Here is a 27002-nt window from a genome sequence, read left to right as displayed (position 1 = left end):
ACATGAGAGACGAAGAGGAGCCAGAGAGATGGGAAAAACTGAGCATAGAGGGTGAACCAGCAGCGAGAGAGAGCCCACAGCTGAGCCTCAGGGCGTGCGTCTGACTTTGGTAACCAAAGGAGGTCGTTAAAGAGTGAGAGAGACCCCCACGGACAAAGCCCAAGGCTCTCGCCTTGGAGGGGTTTGGCCTCAGAGCCATCCCCAGTGAGGGGGTGCGTCCAGGAGCGGGCGACAGCCCCTCAGCCTGGGTCCAGATGGCCTCCTCGCTGCCTGGGAGCCCTTAGCGCTACAGCCCCTCTTAGGTCCTGCGCATGGCTGTCCCCAGTACCCACAGTGGTCTACACAAATCGGGCCCGTCTGCCCACCGGACCCAGCGCCAGCCGAAGCAGCAGCCGGGTGGGCGAGGCTGAGGACCAGCCGCGGAGGGTGTGCGGGTGCTGCCCTGGGCCAGGCGTGCCTGTGCTAATGGGCTTTTTCCCTGGCCGCTGGGGTCCCGAGAACCTGTTCTAAGTGGTTCTGAGTGCGGGGGACGGGCCCCGTGTGCTCGGGGACGGTCAGTGCTGTGGCCTTTGCAGGAGGAAAGGAGGGGGCAGAGCCCTGTGTTTTGAGGATTCGAGGTGCTCACTTATTTAGCACTAAGGAGCCCACAGGGTCCCGCACAGAATAGGTAACGACAAACACGGGTGAGCACTCCCAGAAACTTCCAGAAGAGACTAGCATCGTCCAGCCCGCAGCCTCCGCGAGACAAAACACTGGGGCAAAAAGAAGCCTTAAGAGCCGGCTCCACAAATCCTGGCAGACAGGTAACCTCACCTGGCATGTGCACGTGTAGGCGTCTGTGTTACATGCACGTGATACTTGTCCACTGCCAATACTGCCCCCCACAAGTTTATCTAGAAACCCCCCAAGGACCTGCATTCCAGCTGGCTCAGAGAGAAAGGCGCCCTCATGTGACCTGAGGGATCCTCAAGCTCCTGAAGGGCAGGAACTGACCCGGATGTCTTTCAAGGTCACACAGTGATTTCACAGAAACATCTGTGTTCTGGGTTAGCAACAGATAACGTGGGGACATGTTTCTATTTCACTTGCGTTTACTAGTCAATGAGGCCAATAGTGAACAGGAAAACCACGTGAGGTGATGGGGGTTTTGAACCATGTGGCCCTCGGACCTGCTAGCAAGTTCAAGGACAGGCTCACGGTGCCTGTGGGACTGCATGCACGTATCTGTTGTGGGCGTGCACATTTTTCTATGGGAAGACTCCATGGCTAGTATGGGATGCTTGGAGGGTCTAGGGGTTCCCCAAAAGTCTGAGAGAGAACCTGGGTGATTGGGCCAGAAGTATGAAGCTCTGGACGGACGCGATGGACAAAGCAGAGCCCTGGCCCTGTTGGTTTAATGGTGCGCAGAACTCGGGCAAATACTTAAAACCACCTTCCCCAGCTTGGAGCGCATCCCGCGCGGGCAAACACACCTGTTCGCATCCCACGAGGCAGACACTGGGACCAGACGGACACAGGCCCCGCCCACGCCGCCAGGAGACAGCGGTGCGGCCGAGACCTGTCGTAGGAGCAGGGCTGGCGGCGAAAGTAGGCGTGCGTCATGAATGCACGGCACACGGGTTTCCTCTCGCGTCACTGTTTAATTACCGTATCTTTTTCCACGCGAACTGCAAACCTGTTTTTTTAACAATAGTTTATTTATTTTTTAAAAGATTTTATTTTTAGAGAGGGAAGGGAGGGAGAGAGAGAGAGAGAAACCTCCATGTGCGGTTGCTGGGGGCCGTGGCCTGCAGCCAGCCATGTGCCCTGACTGGGAATCGAACCTGTAACACTTTGGTTCGCAGCCCGCACTCAATCCACTGAGCTATGCCAGCCAGGGCTTGCAAACCTATTTTTGCCCCACTCTGTCCACATAAGATCTGAGAAGTAAAACCCTATCATTTTATCTTTTAATTGGGAACTATCTGTATAAACTCATATTTTACTATGTTTGTTGAAAAAAAAAAAAGGCCCATTTCCTAGCTCTGTGATTTCAAAAGCACTGAAGTAAAAGGAAAACCCAGGAGCAGCAGGCCCCCCTGGGGCCCAGCCTGGGGTCTCTGCACACCATCTCCACGCCTACAAAGCGGCCGGGCAGCCTGGGCTATGGGCAGGCGGGGGAGACAAGAAGGCGCAAAGAACCAGAGGGTGTGTCAAAGGTCACAGGAGGCAGCCCGGGGCCACCCTCTGGCCAGAGATGAGACAGGCTGGGCATCAAAAGGTGTGGCCACAGTCGTTTGAAACAAATTTAAGAGTTTATTAGAAACGTTAACAAAGAACAAAACCAAAAAAGCCTCCCCCCACGTCCACCATCACCAGTGGCCATTGGCGGGGCACCAAGTCCTCCTTCCGAGAGGCGGCCGGGGAGCAGGCGTTTTCCCGCTCTGCTGGTCCCAGTGGCTTCGGGGAAGCCTGACACCCGGAGGTGCTGGGGGAAGAGTCCTTCCCAGAAAGGACTCAATGAGGAGTCCGATGAGGAGGTGGTCCAGGCAGACATCAGGGCGTCTGAAGGCCCCACCCGCACCTGTGGGTCAAGGCCACGCCCCTCACGCCCCTGGGAACCTGAAGGGCAGCCAGAGCGTCAGGTGCGGCCGCAGCGGTCCTGACACGCTAGGTTCCTCCTGTGGGGCGGGGTCTGTCCTTAAGGGAGTTCCAGGAAGACAGGAATAGGAACCCCAACTCTGAGGACAGAGGCGACAAGGCTGATAAAACAGTGATGCTGGGGCCTCGCACTGGGAAGTCCCATGACACTCAGGATTTCTGCGGCCGTTCGGCGTTCTCCACAACAAGCTTTTTACAAAACGGGGGTGTAAGTACAAACCCCAGTCTCTGACCGAGACTCACCACATACTGTGCACAAGGTGGCAGAGGGGGTGCTGGGAGGCCCCGGCCCTGCCCTCCTCAGGCTTGCACAGGGACCCCGGCGGCTCCTGGGAGGTGGGGACGAGAGCCCACATCCTCTGCCTCTGAGGTTCGGGGCACAGCTCAGAAGTGGGGAGCCCCCGCAGAGATGTGCAGTGAAGAGGGAGGCCTTGGACAGGAGCGCTGGGCCTGGGGCCGCTGGCCTTTGGGAAGGGCCGCCGGCCGACCTCTCCGCAAGGCCGGTGCCCAGCGCTGCGGGCCCCGGGGCTGCTGCTCTCCGGCGAGGGTCATCGGGCCTGTTCCCGACGGTCCCAGCACTGCCCCGTGGGGTCACTGAGGCTGTGTTGGGAGGGCAGATGGTGCCCAGCAGCAGGAGCCCGGGCCCCCAACACGAGCTCCAACACCCAGTCTCCGGGGAGATGTCTTTAATGAGGGCAGTCCCAGTGTCCCAGTCGTTGCCGGGCCCCTGAGGAGGGTGGACCCAGACTCAAGGAGGCCTCCCACCACCTGCAGCCGTGGGCCAGGCTCCCCTGCTGTCCCCCATCGTCCTGAGACCGGGCTGAGCCCAACCCCCAACCCCACCCCTAGCGCATCCCCACCCCCAGCCCTTGTGGGTCTCAGCCAGCCGGACCTGGACTGGCTCACGGACAGGGGGCTGGGCACAGCCTTCAGGAATGTCCCCAGCAGCCAGGGCGGGGGGCAGCCCGGAGCAGCAGGTCACAGGCAGGACCGGGGTCAGCTGCGGCCAGTGCTGGGATCCCAGCTCTCCTCAGAGAGGGCTCATGGGCCGCCCTAGACCCGTGGGCCTGAGGGGGGGCTGCCGCCGGGTCGGGGGGCCCACGGCCACGTCACACGTAGTCCAGCATCTCCGTCTCCATCTCATTCTCGCTCCCGTCCGACGGCTTGAAGTCCTCCTCTTCCTCCTCCTCATCCTCCTCATCATCGTCCTCCTCCTCCCCGGACTCGCCGGTTGCCGGCTCTTTCCCCCCGTCGCCGTCCGCCTTGGCTGGGCTGGAGAAGAGAGCTGGGGCCGGGGGACGGGCCCTGAGTCCCAGCGCAGGCTCCCGGGGGAGGCCATGGGGGACAGGGCTGGGGGCCTGGGGCCCAGGCACTTCGGGGACCTTGGGGGCAAAAAGCTTCGCAAACCACTTCCCCTTGGGCTGCCTCGGGCGGCTTCCTGGGCCCACTGACTCCCCAGGAGTGCCCATGACATTCCGTGGGTAGGACAAGGGTCCACAGCCTCGTGTGATGGCCAAGGGGCCCAGTCCCAAATGAGACTGGCCGCCCCTGCTCTCGCCAGCACCACGGGGCCCCTGGGAGGAGCCCCCCCGGAGAGGCCCTCTCGCCTGCCCACCCCCACTCCAGCCTCACAGCCCCCCAGCCCAGCTAGTGCTCATACTCCTTCTCTCCCCAGCCCCCCACGCCCGGGCAGGCTGTGCCGGCAGCAGGACCCTGCTCCCTCAGGGAGGCAGGCCGCACACACATGCAGCCGGGAGAGGCGGGAAGGAGCCCGGGTAGGAGGTGGCAGCCCTGGTGGCAGCGAGCGGCCCGGGGGCGCTGGCCCGGGGCTGGGTCCTGGCTCACATGGCCTCCCGTCTACAGGCGTCAGGACCAGAGGGGCCACCTTGGCCTGATCCTCAGGGTCAGGGTCGCTGGGGGCCTGGCTCTGCCCCCCACCCCCCGCCCCCCACCCTGCGTGCTGCTCACCGGGCCTCTGGGCGCGGATGGTCTGCCGGATGAGCAGGGACATGGCGTTGCGCAGGTCGTCGCTGGTCTTGGGGAGGCACCACCCGTCCCGCTCCGTGCAGGTCTCCTCGGCGCCGTCATTGCGGTGGATGATCTTCTGCAACCTGGGGACCCGGCGCCACGTTCCAGGGGCTCCCTGGCGGCGGGGCCAGGGAGCGGCGGGGCGGAGGGGCTGTGCTTACCCAACCAGCACCGAGGGTGGCGCTGGAGGGACGCGTGTGGCACTGGAGGACACCCAGGGATGCTGGGGTCCCTCACTGTGGGCTCCCCACCCTGCCCACCGCCCACAGAGCGGGGGCACACCCACCCCATTTTCCTGGTGAGTCCCCACTTTCACCAGACTCCAAGCTGTGTTTGCACGTCCCTAGGCACGGCCAGGTTAAAGGTTTCTGGGGCTCCGGTCGGTGCCGAAGGGCGGGGGGTGGGGGGTACTGTGTCGTGCCCCTCACGTGGGCAATGCAGGAGAGGCAACAATGCTGCAGCAGACAGCTCTGTGCCGGGGACCCCACCGCCGCTGCTCCGAGGGGCGGCCCACGGTGCACCCCGGAAGCCGCTCCCGAGGGCCGCTGGAACCCAGACAGACAGGACCCTCCCTGGGCAGCACCGAAGGCCCAGGCCGGGGAGCCCGCAGGCTGGGACCGCAGCTGAGAGGACCGGGCGCCTGGCAGGGAGCTCGGGGGCCCAGGGCAGTCTGCTGGCCCCGCCCCCACACGCGCCCCCCTCCACCCCCCCAGGTACGCACTCGCCCACGTCCAGGTCGCACAGCTGGTAGAACATCTGTCGGTAGGGCGGCAGGGCGTTCTCCCGGAAGATGTAGACCGAGTCCTGAGGAGAGGGGGGCCCGGGGCACGTCAGGGGGAGCTCTCCCCCTGGGGGCCACGGGGTTTCTCTGCCCTCCACCCCACTCTCCGCCGGAGGGCAGCTGGGCTCGCGGGCTCCGGGGCCCCCACCTTGAGCTTGTACTTGTTGGAGTTCGACTTCCGCAGGCCGGCCGTCCCCGCTGGGCCCAGGCCCTGCTTCAGGTCCTGCATGGTGGCGACCTGGCTGGCTGCCGGCAACGACAACGGTGCTTCGGAATACAGATGGGGCTCCCCTGCCCCGCCCCTGCCCCGTTCACCGCATCCCTCCCGGGGAGCATAGCCGGCGGGGCCCTGCCTGTCCCCCCGGGGAAGCTCCTGCCCCCCAGCCCCAGAAGCCAGACGCCGTCACCCTCAGGGCCGGCGTGGGCGGGGCCGGCCGGCCGAGTCGCAGAGCGGCCCCAGGCACTCACGCGTCTTCTTGACGGTGATCGGGAGGCTGTAGTTGTAGGTGCTGCGCTTGGCCTTCACGGGCATGTCGTTGTGGGCGTAGCCTGCAGACGGGGGTGGGGGGCGTCAGGCGCGGTGGTGCCGAGGCCCTGCGGCCCACAGCGCTGGCCTCTGCGACAAGCACAGCGGGACTCCCTGGGGACAGCTCCTAGGACAGGGCCCGGGGCAGCCGGTGCCGCCGCGTTCCAGCGCCGGCCTCGCAGGGCCACGTGCTGGCGCTCTGCGGGCAGGGGCTCGCTACCCGCCTGATGCTGGGCCAGTGCCACAGCAGCCACAAAGACGGGGTCACCGAGTGGACTTGTGAGTGTGGCTCCGAAACAGGCGGGTCAGCCGTGGAGCCGGGACTTGGCACAGGTCCTCCTGTCCACCTCGCCTCGGCCCTCGCCGCGGGGGAAGGGCCCTCACCCTCTCTGCGTGGACGCGAGCTCACGGCCGGGGGAGTCCCCGGACAGGAGGACAGACGGAGAAGGACAGGGGTTGGTGACCCCTACCGTGTTTCACTCCACAGCGGATTCGGAAATCAAGGACTTGGTAGATCTTGGCCTCCGGGTGTTTTCGCGGGTCGTACCCAAACCGAATCCACAGGCTTCTCCAGGGGCCCGTGATCTGGAGACAGGAAAGGCGGGCGGGGCTGTGGGCGCGGCCCGAGCGGGGGACACGGCTCTGGAGCCCCACCCCAGCTCTCCACCGGGCTGCCCCCTCGGGCAGATTGCTCAGTCTCCTGTGGGAGGGAGGCGACAGGAGCCCCCCCGCCAGTTTCCGAGCGGACTGGATGGCATGGGCCCCCAGAGCCCGTGCCACTGCCGGGTACACGGCGAGCGCCCAGTGAGTGTCATCACTGTCCCCAGCAGCACGCCTGAGGCCCTCACGTCTCTAAAGCCCGCGCTGCCGACAGACGGCGACTCTCCGAGGACCCCCCCCACTCGTGCCCCCCCCACCTGTCATCGCCGCCTCGGCCACGTCTCATGCTGGCCTCTGTGAAGCTCTGCGTGGCCACCCTGGCAGGTAGTATCCTTTCCCCCCAGCACCCGAGGGAACCTCCAGTAACGACACCCCTGGACCAAGGGCACGGCGGACCTCCCCAGTGAGCCCTGTCCCACACAGGAAGAAGGAACCGGGGCTGACGCGCCGTGGTTATGGGTCTGCAGGCAGACAGGCTGGGGACGGGCCCCAGGCGGCTCTGCCGCTCGCTGGCTGTGCAGCTGAGGCACACGGGCCACCTCTGTGCGCCCCGGCTCTCTGGAGAGGTCAGATGGAGCCCCGCTGCACCCCAGGGAGGGCAGAGGGCGAGAGGCGCACACAGCACTCGCCCAGCACCCGGCCCTCAGAGCTCTTGCACAAGGTTGCTGAGAGACTTTCACACGGAAGCTGCGGAGTCACCCCCTCCTCCCCAACTCGCGCCCCCTGGCCGGTCAGGCTCCCCAGGAGCGGTGGCGGCCGTTTCGGGGCTGCCTGGGCCGGGCCACCCACTAGTGCCGCAGCCCTGGGAGGTCACCCTGGGGATCAGCACGGCCCTGGTGGGCGCCCTGCCGGGCACCCAGGAGGACGCGGGGCGGACACTCACCATGTAATAGGCCATGAAGGGCAGCAAGACCTTGAGCTTGTCGGGGTGGACGCTGATTTTGGCCCTGACGGCGTTGCGGGACCAGACGGGACGGATGGCGAACAGCTGGGGGAGGCGTCCGACAGAGGCTGAGGGGAGCACCGGCAGCACCCCAGCCCTGGGGCCCAGCGCGGTCCGGCCCCCAGAGGGCCCTCCTGGAGAGGGGCCGGAGGGGTGTGGCGGCTGCACGGGCACAGGCGGCACCCGGGCCCGCACTCGGCAGTGGGGCTGTGCGCCCGGCACCCATCCAGTGTGGCTGCAGGCCCAGGAGTCCTGGCTGACCACGAGGGACACAGTCCCCGCCCAGTGCAGCTCACAGGCCGGCAGGGGAGGCAAGTGACCAAAGGGTCAGAGCAGGGCCAGGAGGGGGCCGAGCCAGAGCTCTGGCCAGCCCCACGCTAGAGGGCAGCTCCTGACAGGGGGCACCGGGAAGGCTGAAGGGATGGCCTGGCCCCGAGCCAGGTCAGCTGTGGGCCGTGTCCAGAGAACAAGAAGCCTCAGACAGCTGTGCCCCATGTCCCTCCCCAGTGACTGCTGCAAGCACGAGGCGTCCGTTCACACAGTCCCTTTAAGAGTACCCCCCACAAGGGACAGTCACTTCGACAAGAGGAGTGCCTCAGCGAGCAGAGATGTGGTCCCGGCCTGCGCCTGCCCAGAGCCCACAGGCTGGAGGCCCAGGTGGAAGGCCACTCCCGCCCCAGGGCAGGCCGGTGCTTGGATGCCAATGGGGGACTGCACGCGCAGGCGGTGCAGCGGGCACGGAGCGAAGCACTGAGGGAGAAAGGCCAGCCCCCGGGACCCTGGGGCCCCACTCCGACAGCGTCCGCCTCCCAAAGGGCCCCAGGGAGTCCCGAGCCGTGTCTGCGCTGCGGACTCGGGCCTGCACCGGCACGCTCAGACACGGCGTCGGGGGCGAGAGAGAACTCTGTGTGGGCTGAGAGCCAGGTTAGGACGAGCCAGCACAGCCCACCGCACGGACCAAGAGGAGGACGAGCCCCACTGGGTCTCCGGGAGGTGGGCGGGGCAGGTGGGCCCATGGAGGGGGGTGTGGCGCTCACCTCCCTCAGCTCCTCCTCCACCTTCTGGTCCACGGGGTTGGTGCAGAGCCGCCGCCACGTCTGCACGGCGGGCTCCAGCGGCTGCACGGGCACCTCGTCGTCCTCGAAGTTGACGAAGACGGCGTTGTGCAGGCGCCGGGCCCTGCTCAGGCCGATGAGGTTCTCTCCTGTGACCGGGGGGTTGTTGTAGCCTTCCCTGGGGGCAGAGAGGGCCGGTGAGGGCCGCAGCACTGAGGAGGACCCCTGGCCCAGGCGCCCGGCCCGTGGCTCCGGCAGCCCGTGGCTCCGGCAGCCCGTGGTTTTGTGCTTTTCCCTGGAGCCTGGGTGAGGGAGAAGGTCTCAGAGCCGGCTGCTGGAGAGGGGGTCTGTTCTCAGGCTGACCGCCAGGGGGCCGGGGCTCCGGCCTGCAGCTCTGAAGCTTGGCAAGGCCCAGAGGTCCAGAGGCCGAGGTGCCGGGGAGGGCCCCTGTCACGGGGCTGGCGGCCTCCTGACCGCACTGACTCACGCACGTGCCCACCAGCCAGAGGCACGCACATGCCCACCAGCCAGAGGAAGACTGGGAACCACCTCCATGCCCGTGGGCGGGACCTGTGCGACCATCAGCACCCGCCACACGGGGCGTGTGGGCCTGCTGGCAGACAGCGGCTCTGCCCACCAACCACCCCCCCAGCAGCTCATCATTCACCCCGAAACCACCGACAAGGAGGGAACCCCTTTCCTGCGAGGTGACCGAGGCCGAGGCTCGGGGCTGGGATGCCCACCGGGGAGCCCGGCCACCCTGTGACGGTGTGAGTCTCTCCCGGAAACACCCGGACGACACCGAGGAGCAGGAAGGACGGCGAGGACCGAGTGGCCTCATCCCGGAGCAGAGGTGAAAGGCCAGGTCCCTGCACCGGGTACACGGGTCTGTGTGTGTCGGACAGAGCGCGCCCAGGCAGGCGCGTCCCAGGGTGTCACCTCTGTAAGGCGGGGCGTCAGGAGCACCCACGTGAAGGCAGGGAGGACGGTACGCAGCACCCCCGCGCAAGCCCACCATCAGCGTCATCGACTGCAGCCACGGCTAACGAAGGCCGCCTCGCCCGCCCCTCGCCCCGACTCACTGACGCGTTCCGGAGTGCATTTCAAAGCAGTGCGTCCTGGACGTCACAACTGCCCTGGGTGACTGCTACTTCCTAAATGTTTCCGTTTTACATCAATTTTTCTACATGAGTGCCTGCCACCTGCATGTTCATGCAGAACAATGGAGTGATTCCGACACTCAGAACAGAACTACGGACACAGGAACAAGTCCGGCCCTTTTTTAAAAACCGTGACCCCGGCACAAGCCCTCCGGAGCAGCCGAGCCAGTGTCCTGGCTCCAGGGCCACCTCCCGAAACCCCGGGTGACACCCCCGTGACGGAACGCAGCTCTCGGCAGGGCCAGAGCCGCCCCCCCCCCCCCGCCCCGCCACTCCAGCTTCCTCAAGGGGGGCCCCGTCTGGCCGCCGGCCTCCCCATCCCGTGCTCCCGGGAAGGCCGGCCGAGCCGATAAGCGGCAGCGGCCTGGGAGAAAAGGCAGGTTCTTTCCGTCACTGGAAAGTCCGGGCAGCACATGGCTCCAAGGGCAGCTGCCCCTCCCTCACCCCCTCCCAAGGGCTTGGGAACCGCCGCCCGCTGGACCCGAAGGGCAGACAAGTGACCAAGTGCAGTCACCAGAGCCTGGGCCAGTGTTGCCCTGGGGGCCCGTTCTCTTCCCCTGTCCATTTTGGTCTCTGACTATGAGGGCAAAACACATGTGAGGGAAAAATAACCAGGAGATCTCAGACACATGTAAGTTTTAAAATGGACCGACACCCTCTGCTCCACACCCAGCCGCACTAACCCTGACCCCCACACAGGAACACCCCTCCCGCGCGCGAGGGTTTCAGCGGGAGCGGCCGGGCCTGAATCTGGTCACACGTCCCCGTGATGTCCTGTTCTCTGAACCCGCAGGACGCCCTCCTGCAGCCGGAGGGGGGCTGGGATGGCACTGTGTGATCGGCGGCCTGAGATGTCTGTCACGGCAAGGCCACGTGGCCTGTCGGGCTCTGGAGTCGCCTCTGGGACAACCGGGGAACCGGAACAAGGACCGGGTGAGGGAGAACGTCGGGTTTGCCCGCTAGGACGACGGGATTGCAGTCACGTTTTTAAAACCGAGTCCTTCCTTGTCAGAGACAGGCCCCGACGCGCTCCGTGCCCTGGTGCCCTGGGGTAGGTGGCGGGGGGAGGGGGGTGCTGGAGCGAGCCTCGGAGGGCGGCCGGCGGCTGCAGCTGCTGCTGCTGCAGGGGCTCAGGCAGACGCTTCTCTCCAGTTCAGGTACGCCTGGGCTCCCCACTACACACCTTTTTTTGAGACGGAGAACGAGGCACCTTCCCTTCGGGACAAACCCAGGCCCTTCCCCCCGACCGGTGAAGCCCCGGCCCCTCCCTCCCTCTGCCCTGCTCTGGGGTTGCCGGCCGCCACCCTCCATTCTCTGCCAAGTCAGTCCCCTGGTCTGGCACGTTCTCCTGGGTCCTCACCTGCCCGCGCGCCGGTCAGTTTCAAACACCAGCCCCTCCCAGAGCCCCCTCAGACACCCTCAGCCCCCGCCCCCGTCCATCCAGACCCATCCCCTTTCCTCTCCCGTCTCGCCTGCATCTGGACACTCATCAGTCACCCGCGTCCCCAGCGCCCCGGCCCAGCCCGGAGGGTCCCCGGTCCTGTTCTCCCCGCCGCCAGGCTCCGGGCCGCACGGGGCTGCACCGGGTGGTCCCGCTTGTGCGAGGCCCTGTTTAATGAGGCGAGAGGAAGTTCCCACCCAGAGATAACTGTCAGGGCCCGACCTTCCAGGTTTCTCCAGGCTCCTGGTATCACACCCGCTTATTCTGTACCACAGAATCCTCTCTGCACCCCGCCTTCTTCAGAGCCAGGTGCCCTGGATGGGCCCCACGTCGGTCCGCCAGCCCGCTCCCTTAGAGGCTGCACGGTGTCCCCCGGCATGGACAGGCTGTAATCTAACTGCTCACGTCCCTCCTAAGGGGCCGGTCGCCGACTCGGTCGTTTTAGCAAACTCTGCCCGGCACGCACTGCTGTGAGTGTTTCGACAATCCAGTCACCGATCCCCCACGAGGCAGGGCGGCACCTATTGTCGCCCTTGCAGACGGAGCTGCTGGGAGACGCCAGGCCCCCCCCGGGCCCCCCACCCATGCTCCATGGGCTCCCCAATCTTGCCCGGGCCCCCCACCCCTGCCCCATGGGTTCCCCGATCTTGCTGTCCCAACAGTCAGTCAGCAAACACCCTGGGGGCCGCACCCTCCAGCTCTCGGGTGAGAGTCGCTGGGGGGCCCACTGCTGCAGGTGGGGCTGCTGGGCAAGCAGGAAAAGGACATCTGAAATCGTAGCGGATTCTGCCAGACTGCTGGCCACAGAAGTCGGCCTCATGCTTGGTGGCCCTTCAGTGTGTGGGGTGGGGGGTGCAGGGGGGGGGTCTGTTTCTCTGCGCTTCGAGGGGCACACTTTTGGGGACGGGTCTTCAAGTCCAAAGGCGGCAGCCTGATTCGCCCTCCGCAGTACGGGGCCAGCAAGGCCTCTGGGGGTGTGGGGACTGGGGCTGGGTCCGCAGGGCCCCTTATCACCAGTGTAGCTGCCTCTGGAGGCGCGGGGGCTGTGGCCTAGGGCACAGCTGGCAGTCCCCAGCCGGCCAGAGGGGCGGTGACCTTCAGCTACCAAGTCAGCAGGTGCTGAAACCCTCCGCGTTTCTGGAGGCTTACAACATGCTACAGATGACCCTTTAACAAACATCGCCCCCTATGGGCCGCCGCGCAAACTGCCTTTCCCCCTGCACATCTGGTTTTCCTGGTCTCGCTGCCCCACCGCTCCCTGCACAGGCTCACACACATCTGCAGAGGGCCTGACCCAGGCCTGGCTGCGCTAGACACCAGGGTTACGAATGACAGGGGACACAAACCAAACCAAATCGCTCCCTTCAGGGAGCTTACACTAAAATTGAGACATTTAAAAAATTCTGCCCTGGCTGGTGTGGCTCAGTGGATTGAGTGTCAGCCTGAGAACCAAAGAGTCACAGGTTCGATTCCCAGCCAGGGCACGTGCCTAGGCTGTGGGCCAGGTCCCCCAGTAGGGGGCGCGTGAGAGGCAACCACACATTGATGTTTCTCTCCCTCTCTCCCTTCCCCTCCGTCTAAAAATAAATAAATAAGACCTTTAAAAAATAAAAAATATTAAAAGCTGAAGCATGCAAAAATACGGACACCGAGGCCTGGGGGTCAGAATGTCGGGGGTCCCGGGCCGGCTGTGTGCCCCAGGGCAGTCACAGGCCCCGCACCCCCGCTGCCCCGCTGGCCAACACGCACAGGGCCTCTCGCGGAGACGCCGAGGCGCTGCCCGAGGAGCGAGCGGTCGTGTTGTTGCCCCCGATCCGGCATTTCGGACTCGGGCTGTCCTTTTTTCCACACTGTGCCCCCGTGGCTTTCATACAGAGGAAACCCCCTCCTTACTGTCACAGGGTGGGGGGGGGGGTTAGAAGGCACCTCAAAGCCCCCTCCGACTGGCCCAGGCCTGCGGTGCCCGTGACCCCGGGGCTCCCCTCACTGACTGTCAGGACGGCCCCCAACGAAAGAACTCGTCCAACGGACGCACACCCGGCGCCCCCACACGGTCTTGCCGGCGCGTGTGGAGGCGGGGCTGGGGCACAGGCTGAGACCCGGACCGTGACACGCGTCTGCCTGGCTCCTCCGCCTCTCAGCTCCGGAGCCCCCCGAGTGAAGACACGCAGCCCTGCGCTCAGGAGCTTGTCCTCGCGAGCAGACGGGCCAGGCCAAGGGCACGGTACGCAAGGTCACGGCCACGACGGGAGTGATGGCACCGGGCGGTGGCACACAGCTGGGCGAGCTGCGGGCAGTGTGGCAGAGGGAGACGGGCCAGGAAGTCACCCGCAGGAGGGGTGGGGACAGGGCGGCCTGGAGGGACGGCAGTGGCGGACAGGGGCTGGGCTCACAGGGGAACACTCATGGGTGGGACCTCTCAGGAAGCCTCAGGAGCACATAGGCCACCGCTCAGCAAGGGCCTTCTCCGCACTTGGCCGCGTGCGGAAACTGCCCGAGCTTTTATCCTTTCCCTGGTCCTCGCCCGAGGACGTGCTCATCGATTTCAGACCGAGGGCAAGGGAGGGAGAGAGAGGAACAGACACATCGATGTGGGAGAGAAACATTTTTGCACACACCGGGCGGGGACCGAACCCATGCCAGGAAAGCACCGGCAACCGCCCCGGCAACCTTTCGGTTGTGCGCAGACGCCGAGCCGCACCGGCCAGGGCTTCCCCAGCACTTTAAGTGCAACCCTCACGCCCCTGGTGGGTGGGCACTCAGTTCCCCGTTTGGAGGGGAGCGGCTGAGGTCCCACAGGCCGCCGGCCAGCCTCCGACCACAGGGCCCCTGCCGTGCCCCTGCCGCTGCGGGGGCGGGGCTCACCGGTGGTGCGTCTCCGGCCGGTAGAAGTAGTCCGCCGGGGTGTCCAGCCGCGAGAAGATGGGCGGGGGGATGTACAGCGGCAGCTCCTGATGGAAGAAGGCCTCCTTCTCCGGACGGAGCATGAGCACCCGGTCGTACATCGACATGTGCCTGCCGCCCTCCGTGTGCACAGCCAGGTACTGGAAGTCCGACATTCCTGCGGAGAGGCAAACGGATGGCCGCCGCCGCCACCAGGGACGGCCCCCCGCACTACCCCTGCGGAGGACCGGGCCGCTGCCACATTGCCACGCCCCCATGCCCCTGTCTTCTTGGGAAGGTGCTGCTCAAGCCTAGCGGGGGCGGCTGCCGGGCCCTGTTGGCCGGAGCAGAAACTGCACCCTTCGAAATGCTTCTGAGAGCTCAGCTCCGTGCCCTGCGGGTCACTTGGATAAGGAATATTTGGGGCTCAGGGAGGGTCACGTCACACGTGACAGTGGAGTCCGGGTCAGCGCTCCTGAAAACGTAAGGTGAGCGCGACTCGCCCAGGATCTTGTCAGAGGCAGACTCTGAGAGGCTGCGCTCCGACGGCCCCCAGGCGAGGCAGGGGCCGCCGGCCTGGGACCCGCGCGGACAGCGAGGAGCTGGCTCCGAGAGAGACGGGGACGAACCCCCAGAAGCCAGGCCCGGCAAGGACAGAGAGCTCGGTGAACGCCACACCCACCAGGATGACTGACAGTTCAATGCCCAACCCCCGGCCCGGGTCCTGTTTTGTCTCTTGTCTCCTTCCACCCCCTCCGACTTCCTCACTCTCAGTCTGTTCGGATTCTGAGAACCGCAGCTGCAACAGGCGTTTCTGAGCGCCCCCCACGTGGTGGGCCGCCCCATAGTGGGCATCATCTCCCCGAATCTTCACCAGGGCCTAACGACCTCAGGGCCCCGCCGTCCAGACTCGGAGACGGAGGTGGGGGAGGCCCAGCGACCTGCCCAGAGAAATTCAGGGAGCCCGTGTCCTTTCTCGCTGCCCCCCGACCCCACTCTGCCGCAACCCACCTCACAGCCTGCTCGCAGGGCTCCCTGTGAGAAGCGAACTTGACTGAGGACCCTCCCGCCACCCGGAGACATCCAGTTGGCTAAGAACTCAAGAAACAGAGGGTCCCGGGGAAGAGGTGATCTGGGAAGGCTTCCGAGGGGAGGCAAGCTAGCAGCAGGGAAGACGGAGAAGAGGCTCCCCAGCGCCGGGGGCTGAGCACCAGAGGCTGCTGCCCGGTTCTTCTCGGCCCCATGAAAGAACTTGAAACGTGAGGACACCTCTCACGGAACCCTAGCTTCTCCGAAGGGTGCAAAGTTGTGGGTGGTCTGCAGGGAGCTGTCGGCTGGAGGAAGTGGCTCCCTCACCTCTAGCCCCCCACGCCTGTGCCCCCCTGGCGCACTTCACCGTGTGGCTGACCCACAGGTTCCTGGAGGGAGTGGGGACACAGGCCCCAAAGAACCCAGAGGGGGGAAGAATGCATGTTGTGGGTACCTTGGAATTTGTAAACGGTGGAGACGATGCCAACAGTCTCCACGTTGAACGTGACCTCGGGGTGGGCCTCAGGCCCCGGCACCCCCTCCTGCCGCCTGGCCTTCCTTCTGACCCGGAGCAGCAGGCTGCTGGTACCGAAGCGGTTGGCACACACGGGGTGGCAGTAGGGGTCCTTGGGCCGGAAGTACAGCTCCAGCCGCTTGGTGGGGTCTGCGTAGATCTGTGGCGAGGCCAAGGGGACCAAGAGCAGCCAGCTCAGCAGCCGCAGGGACGGCGCCGCCCTGGACAGAAGCCTGCTGCTGACCCCGGAAGCCCGTCTCCTGCTGAGCTCTCAGCCCCCTGAAGACTCGCTGCTCCCACCCCGGCGTGTCAGGTTTTATGTGGCAGAGAAAATGGGGATCGTCCCCTCCTCCTCAGCGGCTGTGGGGCCGGAGGCAGAAGCTGCCCGTTAAGCAAAACCGGCATGGGCAAGGGCCCTGGTCAGTGCCGGGAATCACGAGGCTCTTCTGGCGGTGCTTCGAGGAGGAGTTGTCGCCAGAGTCTACGGGGGACGTGACTGAGGCGACTTGCCCCCCTCTGGGAACTGATTGCCCACGCCGGGGTCTCGGTATCACGTGCAAATGTTCTGGGTCCAAAAGGGACTGAGCCCATCGCTGGACTGAGCCCATCGCTGGACTAAGCATGCTGGCTCTGTCTGCCTGGCTGCTTGTCCTGTGCAAGCCTGGGTTCCCTCTCCTTAAAAGGAGCACCATAAGGGCACCCACTGACAGGAGCGGTACGATGATTAAATGAACATACACGTGCTGCACTTAGCCCAGTACCTGGCTCACAGCAGACACTCAGCACGTGCCACCTGCACACGCGTGCTCGCTTGCCCAAGGGGGTGCCGGCCATGTGCACATGGAAGCACCAGCAACGCTCAGTGGGCCCCGACCGTCTCCCTTCCGGAGCGCTGGCTCCCCAGGACCCGGGGCAGGGCGTGGCCCTTAGGAGGTGCCCAGGAAGCACCCAGGGAAAGAAGAAGGGTAAAAGGAGCCCTGCCCCTCGGGAATCTCTTCTCTAAGATGCAGGTGTCTGAGGCTGCTGGGCTAGGACCGGCCCGGCCCCAGTCGGGGGCCTAGAACAGGGGAGGTCCTCATGAAACACAAAAGAATGAATGAATAAGCAGCCTCTTCCCCAAAGGCTCACACTGGCTGACAGTTTAGTACAGAAAGTTGGGGTCGGTGGGAGTAGCGGCCCTGTCAGTGCTGGAGTGCAGGATAGAAGAAAAAAAGGCGACCGGCGGGCCTCTGCTAGCATCCTGTGCTCAGGGACAGGCTGGAGGTTTCTCAGTATTCACACAGGACGAGGAAGCAGCCGTTAAGAGGTCAGACTTCAGAGAGGAGGCATGCGTGAGTTCAAATCCCCACTGTACCATGTAGGAGCTTGCCTGACCCAACCTTTACCCGAGGAGTGGGGGTGACAGCTGTACCTAGCTCCCGGGCTCGCTGCGAAGCCTCAGTCACGCATCTGACAAGTATTTTGGGAGCAGGCACCCTTACGGACATTAGGGCTACAGTGGTGAGCCAGAGAGGCAAGGGGCCACGAGGGACCATAAGCCCCCTAAAATATAATTTCCTGTTGGAATCAAGAGTTTGCCAAGGCAGAGATTCGCTGCTAGAGGCCAGCGTTGGGGCTGTCGGTGAAGGCCTCTCTACAGAAGAGACATTTCAAGCTCTGGAGCACGGGAAGCACTTATGCAGAGCCTGGCACAAGGTAAGAATAGGTCATCCCAGCTGCCCTATTTCCGGGGTGACCTGGAACAAGTTGCCTCAGTTGCCTTGTAAAATGCGGACAGCCCCGGCTGGTGTGTCTCAGTGGAATGAGCATCAGTCTAGGAGCTGCAAGGTCGAGGGTTAGATTCCCGGTCAGGACACGTGTGTGGGTTGCAGGGCAGGTCCTCAGTTGGGAGCCAGCAAGGGGCAACCAGTCCAGAGGGATGTTTCTCTCCCTCTCTTCCTCCCTCCCTCCCTCCCCTCTAAAAATAAATAAAATCTTTTAAAAAGAGTTAACAAAAATGAGGACAATGACAGTTCCCGCCTGGCAGGGTTCTAATGAGAGCCCTAATGCCTGCTGCAGAAAAGTCGTTACTAAAAGTCATTACTACCTTTAACCCTAACAACAAAGCACTCCGTTCCCTCCTACGTCGGTCCATGGTTCTTAATCTCGGCGTGCCTCTGCTTCCTACTGCTTCCTACTGTGAAAAGAGGACGTGGCAGCCTAGCACACTCTGCAGGAGTGAGGGTGAGCTGCGCTCACGCGTCCGCCCGAGGACGGGATGGAAAGGACACCCCCTTCCCCTCTCTCCGTCTAGCGGAAAAAGGGCCCATTCCCGGCGCTCTCCCAAGGAAAGCCCCGCCCCCTAACCGCACCAGAACCCGCCTAAAGCTTCGTCGTCAAGGAAACCACACTTGCCCCGCCCCCCCCGGCCTGGGTACCACAGTGCGGTCGCTCCCCGATGGTTCCAGAGACTTACCCGAGAGACGCCTTCCTCGCCGCCCAGGGTCTGCAGCATCTTGGACACGTCGCGCACCAGGCCCGGGTACTCCACACACACCATGCGCCGCTCGCGCTGCAGATCCACGGGGATGGCCGCCCCCGGCCCCGCGTTGGCCGCCTCCGCCGCCATTCCCGAGAGTCTGGCCTGACCCGCCGCGGTCCGTTCCTCCACGTGCTCCCAGAGGCCTCGCTTCGATGGTTCCGCGGAGGATTCGTTCCAGCCTCCCTCACCGCTCTAGTCTCTCTCTCTATTCCTGTGCTCAGCGAGTCCCCGAGGACTCAAGGAGCGAATGGCCGAGCGAAGGCCCCACTGCTTCGGGGTAAACTACCCCTCTGTTCTCAACATTGTGTTTTTAAAATGGAGGGGCTTGCCGGAGGGGCGGGGCAAGGGCCTGTCTCTTCCACTTACCAGCGGGGGACCCGTGAGATAGTAGGACACCGCCCAGCTCTCGACTTAGGCCAATGAGGACCTGAAGGCCGAGCCGAGATTTTAGCCAATGAACAGTCAGGAGGGGGCCAGGTTCCACCCCTTCCTCCAGCTCCATAGTTTTAGCCAATAGAAAAACAGAACTAGGCTGAGTCTCCGCCCCTCTCTTGGTTCCACCCAATGACGACTTGGGACAAGTCGAAACAGACTTCCGGCTCACCTTCTTAGGGAAGGTCGCTACAACCATTTGATTTCCGGGACGCGGAGTCTGCTGAGAGGTTTCCTGGAGGCTGGGGTCGTCACGACCCTTGCAGCCTGCGCTGCCCCAGGACGGGTTTCTAGCAGCGCCTGGAGCCACGTGGGGAGGTCTATCTGCAAATAGCGAGCTCGAGGGAGTTGCACTTTGAATGCTCGCTAGTGCCCGCGTCAGTCCTTCATCTCTTAGGCAGTTTTTAAGCGCCGATAGTGCGCTCGGTATACTCAGAATCCATCCGAGAGAAGCGTTACATAAGCGTCTGTGTGGGGAACCGTAAAGCTGGGACAGGGGCCATTCAGGAAGGCATGGGTGAGAAAGGGTTCTAGGGAAAGTAACCGCGTGGGGTGATCTGGTCATAAATTCCTAAATGGGCAGGTCCTGGTGGAAATCACGCCCCAAGCTCATAAATGTAATAAAAGGTTTACCTTTGCCTTAAGCAAGTCCTTTGCGTTGTTTTTGCCCATCTAGTTATCAATCCTTTGAAAAATAAGCGTAACCACCCTGAGGGAACGCATCATCTTGTTAATTATCCTGTACCAGTCCCCACCTTGCTTTCGCACACCCTCATGTAATTTTCCTTAAATTCCCTCCTTAATTCCAAATGCATAAAAGAAACGGCGTATCTGTCACTCTCTGGAACATCTGAGATCTTGCTCCCTGCTAATTGTCAGTTTGGCTCAAATTTTATAAAAATTCTCTCCCGGCTTGGACATTTCTTCCTTGAAAAGTTGTAGAAGACGAGACTGCAGGGAACGAAGCCCTGACTGGTGTGGCCCAGTGGGTTGGGCGTCATCCCACACAGGGAAAGGTCACTGGTTCACTTCCTCCTGGTCAGGGCACATGCCTGGGTTGTGGGTTCGGTCCCTGGGCGGGCTGTGTGCTCGAGGCAATCAATGGGTATTTTCTCTCTTACATCTGTGTTTCTTTCTTCCTCTTTCTCTCTCCCTTCCCCTCTTTAAAAAACAAAAACAAAACATAGGGAGTGAAGCCGGGGTACATGAAGGGGATCAGAAGTCAGCAAAGGCCAGACAGACCCTAAAAAGATGGCTTTTTCTGAGTGCAATGGAGAACCCTTGTAGGGAGTGCCACTGTCTAGACTATGCGTTTAAAAGACTCTGGCTGGGCCCTGGCTGGTGTGGCTCAGTGGGCTGAGCGCGGACCTGTGAACCAAAAGGTTGCTGGTTCGATTCCAGTTGGGGCACATGCTGGGGTTGCCGTCCAGATCCCCAGTTGGTTTCGTGAAAGAGGCAACCAAATGATGTTTCTCTCCCTCCCTCCCTTCCTCCTGCTCCCCAATGGGGTTTGGGGGCGGGGAGCAGGGGAAAGATGGGCATGTAGAGAATGGACCTCGGAGAGGGCAAGAGGGCAAAAGTAGGTTCTGATAAACCAGCTGAGAGGAAAGAGTAGTTTCCTGGGGCTAGGGAAGTGCCAATTAGAATGGGAAGAAGGGACTAGCTGTGAGGCTAGGGAAAAATTAAAGTCAGTACGAGAGAGAGAGACTTCTGGGTATAATGACCTTCTGAATCAAAAGATTACTTTGTTGTTCTAGATGGGTTGAAGGAAAGTGTGTAACCTGAGTGTGAAGTGTGTCATGCTGTAACGGGAGGACTCTCTGGGCACCCAGTACTGGGTGCTGTGAGAGAGAGGCCCCTCTGAGCACAGCTCGGACTCAGCCGGCAGACCTGCCTTCCCCGGTGGGAGCTGGCGTGCGTGTTCTGTGCGGCGTGGCCAGGATAAGTCTCCACAAGCTCCATGCCTGGACATGAAATTTCCTTTTAAACTTCTCACTTGCCCTCATTCTGTGCTCGCCAAACGATCTCTTGGTGGTTGGTTTAATGTTCCTGAAAGGAAAGTCTGAGTAGTAACAGACGTATATTAGTACATATACTGATGGTAAATTAGTACATAATAGTAAATTACACCCTGCCTGTAACAGTAAATTAATGAATCGGTGTGTTTTCATCAGACCCCCGTGAGTCTGGCACACAGGAATCAGTCCTGAAAATTCTGTCGTGGTGGAACTGACTGATGAGAGATTCGATGCAAGGTTACATTTGGATTTTATGTAACAGGGAGTCACACTGACGCCAAACATCTATTCATTGTTTATCTGGAATTGAGGCTTAGCTAGTGTATTTCTGTTTGCTAAATAGGGCACCGCTCCCTTTAGCTGCTGAAGAAGTCGAGTTTCTGATCCCGCAAAGCTGGTTCCAGACCACCTAGAACCTTAGCGAGCCCACTGCGGTCCTGAGCACCCCCGCCCCACAAACCAACGACTCTGGTTTCGTCGCCTCCCATCTGCTCTCCCTATGGATCAGGAGTGATCTCTCTACAATGAAATCTCACTCTGGCCCCGCCCCTTGCTCCGCACCCCACCACCTGGCCGACAGAGCTTGGTCCTGCTGCGTGTTCACGTTGCCCCAACCACAGCCCCCTGCTGCAAAAGGGAGACAGGATGGGTAGGTGCCAAACCCTCGCGCCCCGCGTGCTGTGGGTTAGAGACGTGTCCACGTCCCAACCCCGGCAGCCTGTGCCCGCGGCCTCGCCTGGGGAGAGGGTCTCTGTGGACGAGATTCAGCGAAGGCAGCGGAGAAGGGGGATCTTCCTGGATTGTCCAGCCGGGCCCTAGATCCCATGACAGAGGCGGAGGGGCCTGGACACGGTGAAGAGGAGGCATGTGACTGCAGAGGTGGCGTTGGGAGTAACCGGGGAACTGAAGATAGGGGGTTACTGATCCTTCACTGCGGGCAAGAACGGCTCTGGAAAAATGCTTTCTTTGGGCCCCGGAATCTGAATATTCCTTCCCGGGCCGCTGGTCAGGCTAGGAAGCACGCAGTGCGGGTTCAACATTCCCTAGTCAGGACTGGATTCTCGCTGCATCCTAAGGACGGTAGAGAAGGCGTAGTGTTCAATTTTGGCCACCAGGTGGCGACGGAGCGTCCTCGCGGGCAACACCGCCACCTGGCGCTCACCCGTGCCCATGACACCTGCGGGAAAACGCGAAGGGACCGCTGAAGGAGAGACACGGGCTGGGGCGCGGGGAGCGGGCCTCCCAAGAGGCCTGTGCTGGGGCGGGGCGGGGTCGGCAGCCTGCTCCCTCTCAGGTCTGCCCGTAGGGAGGCCGGATAAACAAAAAGTGATCTACCCACACCGTGGAATATTATTCAGCCTTAAGAAGAAGGAAATCCTGACACATGCTACAACATGGATGGACACGGGGTCGGGGGGGCCTTCTGCTAAGGAGCTAAGCCAGCCACGGAGGGACACAGTATGGCTGCCTTTATGGGGCATCCCTTAGGGACAGCAAGTAGGACTGTGGTTGCCGGGGCCTGGGGTGAGAGGGCAACAATGTTTTGGGGACAGAGTTTCAGTTTGCACCCATCCCCGGCACCTCCTCCCGGCTTCCTGCGGGGGAGGGGGTGGGGGCAGCCTCTCTCTGACTCCTCTGCCCCAGGTCGCTCTTGCTCCCCCGCCTCGGCCCGTGGCTGCTGGGGACACCGCTCTCTTTGACGAAAACAAGCTCTTTAGTGGAAGGATGACGTCCAGATCGGAAAGCGCATGTGCGTGTGCATCCGGGTGAATCGTGCCCGGGTGAACCCCCAACTCCCCCCCCCCCCCGCACCTCTGCCCAGATCGAGCAGCAGAACACCCCATTGCCTGCGCCTCGGAAGCCCCCGTTCCCTTTATGATTATGGCTCCTTGTACAGTGCCCTAAGAAACCCTCTCGTATCTCAAGGTCATGAAAGTATGTTCTCCTAGAAGCTTCGCAGCTTTTCAGTGCACCCCGTGTCTTCATTGCTGTGGAGAGATCAGTGGCTTCACGACTTCCTACGGAAAGTGAGCCTTCTCCCAGGTCTCCGCCCTCTGTGCGGGCGGAGGTGGGCCCCTCCCCCCACCCACCCCTGCTCCCTCCGTCTCCCCTCAGGTGAGATGCTTCCGACAGCCACAGTCGTTCTTTTCGGGGGTTTTGGCAGGTGGGTTATTTAGCGGTCTAGCGGCTACTACCCAGGCCCGGGGGAACTGTGAAACGGTCTTTCAGTTGTTGACGGCTGGCTTGGTTCCGCCGTAGTCGGGTGTCAGGGTCCGTATGGTTGCCACCTCCCTTTAACACTCTTGAGGACCTGCTCTGTGGCCCGACACGCTGTCGGTCCTGTCACACGTGTGGCAGGCACATCAGAAAACGTTCCGGGCACCGGGGTTCTGCGGGCGTCGGGTGCAGAGTTCTAGATCCTTCCGGGTACGTGTGCACGTGTGTGGGAGCCTGCTCGTTCCACGAGAAATGGGCCAAGATTTCCCTTTGGCCCATTTCTCCTCTCACTTTCGTCCACGTTGCCGCGTTTGCAATTGGGGTCCCTGGTACACCCCCACAAATTCAGAGAGGCCGTGTGTCCCTGGCCGGTGGCCCTTTAACATCGAGAAAGGCCCCCTTTTACGCGGGGAAGGCTGCCCAGTGTGACCTCAGCGTCGCTGCAGGAGATTTGCTCTGGTTCATGTTTGCATGATGTGAGTCTTTCCGTCTCTCACTTCGGTCTTCCCGTCTCCTCGCACGTCGCGTCTGTGCTGTGAGCAGGATGCAGGTGTGCGTCCCCTTTTAACCCTCTGACACGCTCTGTCTTTGATGTGCTGTGTGCACTTGCCTTGTAGTGATGCGGTGCCCACGCGCAGGTGCGGAGGTTGACAGTTGTCTGCACGGAGAACAGCGCGTTAATAAATGAGAACGCGAGGGCACACTGTTCCTCGCACTCACAACTGTGAGCCTGCTTTCGCCCGCCCTGTGCTTAAGTGTCTATGTTGCTGTTTATTTTCCACTCGTCCCATCGGTTCTGTGTCCTTTCCTTCCCTTTCTCTCTCCCCGTTACATTAGTTATATTTTATTTAATTTTTAAAAACATTTTAAATGTCTTATGAATTTTTTAAGATTTTATTTATTTATTTTTAGAGAGGGAAGGGAGGGAGAAAGACAGAGAGAGAGAGAGAGAAACATCCATGTGTCGTTGCTGGGGGCCGTGGCCTGCAACCCAGGCATGTGCCCTGACTGGGAATCGAACCTGCGATGCTTTGGTTCGCAGCCCGCACTCAATCCACTGAGCTACGCCAGCCAGGGCTTAGTTATATTTTATTTTTAATTCGCCTTTTACTGGTTACCCTGGGAATTATAATATGAATCCTTGATTTATTAAAGTCAATTATAAAAAATGCTAGTTATAAATTAGTATTTTTACCACGTCCGTGAGAATGTGAAGACACGTTTAGACCCCTCTTGCACTGTTGTTAGCATGGCACATGTGTGTATACATGTGTATAGTGTGTATGTATGTACTTTAAATCAACTTTACTGAGGTGCAATGTGCGTGCAACAAAACACACCCGGTGTGAGTGCACAGTTCAGTGAGATGACAGACACACAGACGCGGTCGCCCCTCAGCGACGACACAGAACATTTCCGTCACACGAAGAACTCCTCGATTCTCTCAGCAGCCAGCAAGCTCACCCATGGGGGGGGGCACGTGGGGGCCAAGGCTCTGGGGGGTGATGGGCAGGCATCTGAGCCCAGGGCTCCCCCGGACAGGCAAGGGCGGTGCTGCGACATGCCCTCCCCCTGAGACCCCCACAAGGCAAAGTTTCTCCAACAGGGGGGTAGGGAGGGTCCTGGACAGTCCTCCCTCCCGGTCCCCAGGATTCACGCCGGCTCTCCTGTGAGGTCCCCCCTCTCGGAATGGCAGCACCGGGAATGGGGGACCACCCCGGAGTCCCACCCTCCCTGGCACCCCGTCCCCATCCGCGGGGGCACGGTCGTCTCCACCTTCTAGATCCGGGGTCCCATCTGTCTCCCCACCCTTCCGTCACCCCGTTCCGCTCGCATCCCCCTCCTGGCGTGGCCACATGCACACGTGTCTGTCTCCCACGCCTGTCCCCCGCCCGAGGACTGCCTTTGCTCTGGAGGTGACTGAGGCCCCCAGCTTCTCGCTTCTCCCTCCGGAGACCCTCTGCCTGGCTGGGAACAAGTTGGGTCCGTGTGCTCCATCCTCTTGAAAAGCCAACGGCCAGCCCACCAGTGGGCTTGTCCTGCGCTCTCCCCTCTAGCGGATGGGTCCCCGTGGGCTTCCCTGGAGGCGACAACGTGACCCTGGTCCGTGAAAGTGGCCTTGGTGCCTTTCGTCTCCCCCCCTCCCCCTCCCCCTCCCCCTCCGCCCTCACCGGCCCCTGGCCGTCATGGAAATTACTCCGCAGCAGCAGCGCGCACGCGCTTCCCCATTTCTCCAGACAGACGCCCAGTGTTCCGCCGCGGGGCTGGGCCGCGATCCCTTTATCAGCCCGGCGCGGGACGCCTAGGTTGTTTCCAGCCTTCTGCAAACACAGCGCAGCCGGGAATCACTGCGGTGGGTGTGTCCGTTCCCACCTGGGCCACTACCTGCCGGGGAGGGGCCGCAGGTTGATTCTGTCACGAATGTCCTTCCCCTGGGGCTGCAACCGTGGATCCCCCGTCCTGGGCGCGGCCAGACTGCGGGAGCTGTTCCGCCCCGGCCCCCACCCCCCGGCAGCCCCACCACCTACCCGCCTGCTCTGGGCTGCCTCATGGCCGTGCCCCCCATCCCTGCTCCAGAAAGGGGGTGCGCTTTTCCCCCCGGAAAGTACAGAGCAGCCCCTCTCCGCGCTGCCTCTGACATACATGGCTCCCCGCTGCTGGGGCTACCCAAACCCTTTAACAGGTTCTGGGGGCCCTGCCCCCCTGCCCCCAAGTTCCTAACCTTATGGTTCCCACCCGCCGCACCTTGATGCCTTTCCCCCCTCCTCCCCTCGCAGTAACCTCTGAGAGGGGGCTCACCCCCCACTTTGAAGAAGCCCCTCTCCGGGACCCCCCTCCTGACTGTTGATGGCAGGATCTCTCTGGCCCATTTCTGGCACCTTTCACAGACCGACAGACACCTCGTCGGTGTTGGCTAAGGAATGAGTGCCTTAGTGACCCGTTAGCACAAGAACCACATCCCTAGCCACGTGGCCCCAGTGGCCATGCCCCCACCTCAGGGGGGGCGCTGTCCCCTCCCTGCTGCTGCCAGAACCGGGACCCGGGGGTCACGGGCCCGGCTGCCTGGACAGACCAGTTGGGCCGTCGGCTGCAGAGGGGCGCCCGGAACCCCAGGCACAGGATGAATGGCTAGGAGGAAGGGAGGACAGCTGGGGAGGAGGAGGAGAGGGGGAGGAGAAGGAGGGGGTCTGTGTTCCTGGACCCCCGGGGCCGGCGCCCTTGCAGCCCCCTCAGCACGGCCCATGTCCCTGGGCAGGCAGGCAGGCGGGCGCGCCTCCAGACTGAGAGGCGTCGGGAAGAGGGACCTTCAGGGTCAGCCCAGCTGCGGCCCGGCAGGTGCCTGCGCGCCACGTTCCACACTGTGACTCTCTGGGAAGCTCCGGGCTGAGGCTGGTGCCCGTCCAAGGGTGGCCACCATGCTGCTCCTTCTAGAGGGGGGATCTTCCTCCCCTGGGGCGTGGGGGCTGCCCCAGCTGCAGCTCGGAGCTGGAGAGCCGGGGGAAGCAGTTCTCGCACAGGTGCACAGTCCACACCGGCGGGTTCTGAACTGCGTTCCGCAGCCCCGGGCAGATGACTGGGAAGCCCCCGGCACCGGCCCCTGGGGGTGGGAAGTGCCAGGTCCCTGAGTTTGTTTGCTGTCCATCTGTCTGTCTGTCCATCGGAAAGTGCTTGTCTGCTGGGTGCTGCAGGGAACCTGTCCCGAGAGCACACACAGCTCTTTGGTGAGCGCTGTGTTCAGCGTCTGGGGGAAGCGCAGGGGCTGGGGTGCCTGTGCCCGACAAGGCCGACCTCCTCACAGGTCACCTGGTGGGGGACCATAAAGGAGGAGCCACCTGGTGCAGAAATGGGGGAATGCCTGCCTTCGGGCAGAGGGCACAGCACTGTGGGGGACCCGGAGGCAGGCAAAGCCGGCCTGGAAGAACGGGGAAGGGTGGGGATGCTGGTGCGGCAGCCTGGTGGGTGCGCAGCGCCCAGTCCCGGGGGCCCTCCTGGACGGGCCATTTCCTGCCGTCTCTCCTGCCGGACCAGGAGCTGTTTGCCCCCGGGATCCAGGTTGTTGTTTTTTTTCATGCTGCTAACATATACATACAGTAAAATGGCTACTTTAAACATTTTTTAAAAGATTTTCTTTATTTATTTTTAGAGAGGGAAGG

The 27002-nt window shown here is 62.4% G+C and overlaps 1 protein-coding gene across 1 annotated transcript; it reads right to left on the bottom strand.

The window, feature by feature from the left end:
* Nucleotides 1–2285: 2285 nt before the first annotated feature.
* Nucleotides 2286–18531, bottom strand: GTF3C5 (general transcription factor IIIC subunit 5). The gene is made up of 11 exons (XM_028515559.2): nucleotides 18116–18531; nucleotides 15601–15820; nucleotides 14100–14295; nucleotides 8616–8811; nucleotides 7519–7623; nucleotides 6446–6560; nucleotides 5918–5998; nucleotides 5598–5695; nucleotides 5390–5472; nucleotides 4609–4751; nucleotides 2286–3925 (listed from the first exon to the last, which is right to left on the bottom strand). Exons 1-11 carry the CDS (start codon nucleotides 18266–18268, stop codon nucleotides 3750–3752), a joined length of 1566 nt encoding a protein of 521 aa, XP_028371360.1. The 5' UTR covers nucleotides 18269–18531; the 3' UTR covers nucleotides 2286–3749.
* Nucleotides 18532–27002: the final 8471 nt, after the last annotated feature.

The sequence above is a fragment of the Phyllostomus discolor genome, chromosome 3 (assembly GCF_004126475.2).
Source record: "Phyllostomus discolor isolate MPI-MPIP mPhyDis1 chromosome 3, mPhyDis1.pri.v3, whole genome shotgun sequence".
Taxonomy (NCBI): domain Eukaryota; kingdom Metazoa; phylum Chordata; class Mammalia; order Chiroptera; family Phyllostomidae; genus Phyllostomus; species Phyllostomus discolor.
Note: the sequence above shows the minus strand (reverse complement) of the source record. Positions and strands in the feature narration are given on the sequence as shown.

Coding starts and splice junctions, on each gene's coding strand:
- GTF3C5 (XM_028515559.2), bottom strand. CDS start 18,268: ATGGCGGCGGAGGCGGCCAACGCGGGGCCGGGGGCGGCCATCCCCGTG. Junction 5,473..5,597: donor CCAACAAGTACAAGCTCAAG/GTGGGGGCCCCG, acceptor CCCTCTCCTCAG/GACTCGGTCTACATCTTCCG. Junction 3,926..4,608: donor CATCCGCGCCCAGAGGCCCG/GTGAGCAGCACG, acceptor CCCCGGCCCCAG/CTCTCTTCTCCAGCCCAGCC.